The 3,087-nt window shown below is 40.7% G+C and overlaps 1 protein-coding gene across 1 annotated transcript; it reads left to right on the top strand.

Moving 5' to 3' along the window:
- The first annotated feature begins 246 nt into the window (after positions 1–246).
- On the top strand, positions 247–841 carry LOC137586251 (uncharacterized). The gene is made up of 2 exons (XM_068302260.1): positions 247–333; positions 403–841. The coding sequence occupies exon 2, from the start codon at positions 470–472 to the stop codon at positions 776–778; it is 309 nt and encodes a 102-aa protein (XP_068158361.1). The 5' UTR covers positions 247–333; positions 403–469; the 3' UTR covers positions 779–841.
- The last annotated feature ends 2,246 nt before the right edge of the window (positions 842–3,087 follow it).

The raw sequence follows: 3,087 nt of genomic DNA, 5'->3' as shown, positions 1-3,087 counted from the left end.
ACATACATATGTACGTCCCGGCATTGCGTCGCCGTGATAATGACTTTTTGTCTTTCGCTCAAATGTCACTTGATGCTGCGGCGTCCTTTCCTTTCCTTTCATTTCGTTTCGTTTCCACTCCTTTGTGCTCGTCGTTCCGTTTCGTTTTTATGCCCCGAGGTTATTCAAGTTCAAAACCTGCAGCAAAGTTGTCTCCTGATTAATTGGCCATGAGAAGCAGGAAGAGGGCTTTGCTCAAACTGTCACACACACACACAGACAGACACATTTGGAATATTGTTCATCGAAAATTCAAATGCATTCGTTCCCAGAAAATCAATAAACAAAAGACATGTAAGACAACTATTAATCTAGGGGATGTTAGTTACGATATCAACTTGCCAATGTTTTCATAATTTCCAGTTGCCATCGAGATGCCAGAGATAATAGAACGACACTGAGTGAGAGAAACTGAAACGAAAACTAAGCCATGCCGGTCAGCTACAATCCACGTGCCTTGCCTCGTCAGCGGCGCCTCGTCCCTAATCTCTTTCGCAACATTTTGCTTGTGCTAAGAGAGTCGCAGCGTCCCATGAGTGATGCGGAGATTGTGTCAGCATTAGCCGTAAACTATCGCCGCATCGATCCGGAATTTCAGAGACAAGTGCACATCAATTTGCGGGATGGCGTCACTTATGGCATATTGAGGCGTCAGCGCGACATTTATTCCGTCCGTGCCAAGCAGCTAGCCATGCTTACATCCTCGCTAGCTCCAAAGAGAAAAAAATTAAATAACTAAATTCAAGGTTATAAAGAAGACAATAAAATGTTTGGGAATAAATCGTCAACAACAAAAATCAAACACTCAATGGATTGCCATTTCGTCGGGGTCACCAAAAGAATTTGGTAACAATTCAACGCTTATTTTGCATGTTTGTGAAACAAACAGCTCAATCATTTGGCTAACCCAGAGATTTAGCTAATATTTCACAGCATATTCAACAATTTTAGAAAAGAAAACATTTACTCGTCGGGGTCACCAGAAGAGTTAAGCCAAATTTCACTGCATTTTTGGCATATTTATCAATTTGATTTAGTTAATCAGCTGATTTCATTGCACACAATATACGGTGAGAGAGGCAGACAGATGGGCGGGGGGAGCCCGATTAAACATTGTAAAATTATGCAAGTAAATTGCAATTGCAATTGCCGAACATAAATTGCGGCGCAATTGGGTGTGCATACACTCCCAGTTATAAATTAAGGGGCGCAGCCCAGGACCAGGTGCATATACAAGGATGTATGTAAAATACGTTAAGCGACTCCCTCGTCCTCAGGCACGGCACTTTTCAAGGGGATTTTTGTCACGTCACGTTGGAAATGTTAGCGAATGCGTTTTGTGGTAAATATTTGCGGTTATCTAAATGAAATGCATTGCAATGCATACTTTCGTTTTTCTGCACGGCACTTTGTTTTGGCATTGCGTTTTGTTTTTTGCTTTTCGCTTTTCGCTATTTGGCCTGGCCCATAAATCTCAACTACCACCTGACATAAACGCGTTGGCTATTTTGCATTTACACCGCAAAACATGCACACATATACATAGTTTATATGTAAATATTCATGTGTTAAATTATAACATAAATTAAATGTTAAAAATCAAATATAATTGCGGAAACTCCATGCAGTTAGTCAAAACTATATATTGGATAACGAAAGGTTTTCAGGTGATCCTTTTTTGTTGCAGATCTTCTAATTTATTCATTTGTGGCATACTTTTGGGAGCCGCTAAATTAAACGAGTACAGTTGCGCTCTAGTCGGACAAGTTCATTGAGTGACTTTGTGTGCAAGTTCAAGTGTCAGGCCAGGGTCTCTGTTGGTGTTAAGTTGGCCAAAACGAAAACTTCCACAAGTGTTGTACACTTGGACTGGTGCAAAAACAAAAAGAAGAAAAGAAAGACGAGAAGAGGAAAGAAATGAGAAGAAAATCTGAAAGCTCGGTTCACTTGTAAATTTCTTATGGGCTTCAAAAAAATGTGCACACACACTATTCGCCAACCATGTGGGCTGCTGGAAGTTGTCAAGTTCTTTAAGGTTTCGAGGGTTGCTGTTGCTTTTTGTTGTTCTTGGTCCGCATGCAGCACGCACAATTAAATCAAATTACCTTAAGTGCACTCGCCACTTTTTCACTGTATCAGGACTCAGACTCAGCAATTAAGCTTTATGTCAAGTGTTCTTGCTTGTCTACATCCTTCTCCTCTTCTCTTTCTCAGTGTCTTTCTTCGGTTTTGCTCTGTCTCTTTTTCGTACGTTCTTTGCCTTTGTTCGTCTTTGTTCCTCTGCTTGGCTGTCAGCGCTAAGGAAAAGGATGTGAATATGTGAGCCATTTCCGGCAATGGTCAATGAACCTGAAAGTCACCTTACACTGAAAACATTCACAAAGACATGCCTCCTCAGAATAAACTTCCGCCGTACCAAAGCCACAATGGCTCAACATGCATGCAGGTGAATTGTAGGTACATACATACATAATATACTGTTCGTAATTCCCAAGCAGATCAATTTAAATACATATGACTATCTCTCGTTCTTACAAAAAAAAAAAAAAGCATTTAAAGCGAAAGTAATTTAAGAAACTTAAACTTTGAAGGTGCTGGTACTACTGTGTTTGGAAGTCTGCCATGAAAGATCTGATCAGAAATTTCTCAGATTCAGATTATATTTCAATACGAAGGTAAAAGTGATACTTCAAACGCTGATGGGTTTTATATGACAGATTCTTGGGATGCGTCAACATATTTTACCAGGGCTATAAGTATTCATAGAAACTTGGCTAACCAAATGGTGGCTTAACTTTTCCATCTCCCGTAGGGAACGAGGCTGAGTCTCCCATGTGTCACAGCTGTTGCATTTTGCGCCTAAACTAGGCGTTTACTCAACCGCAAAACACACACGTTTCACTTTGGTTCAACTGGGGAAACTGGGCATGTAGATAGATAGATAGATAGATGGATAGATAGTTGGGAAGAGGGTCGCATAAGCGGAAGAGGGAGAGGGATTCGGAATGTGGGGGATGCGCCAAAAAACTCTCGAAAGTTTTGCTTGCA

Source organism: Drosophila tropicalis, unplaced genomic scaffold (assembly GCF_018151085.1).
Source record: "Drosophila tropicalis isolate 14030-0801.00 unplaced genomic scaffold, ASM1815108v1 contig_952, whole genome shotgun sequence".
NCBI classification, from domain to species: domain Eukaryota; kingdom Metazoa; phylum Arthropoda; class Insecta; order Diptera; family Drosophilidae; genus Drosophila; species Drosophila tropicalis.
Note: the sequence above shows the minus strand (reverse complement) of the source record. Positions and strands in the feature narration are given on the sequence as shown.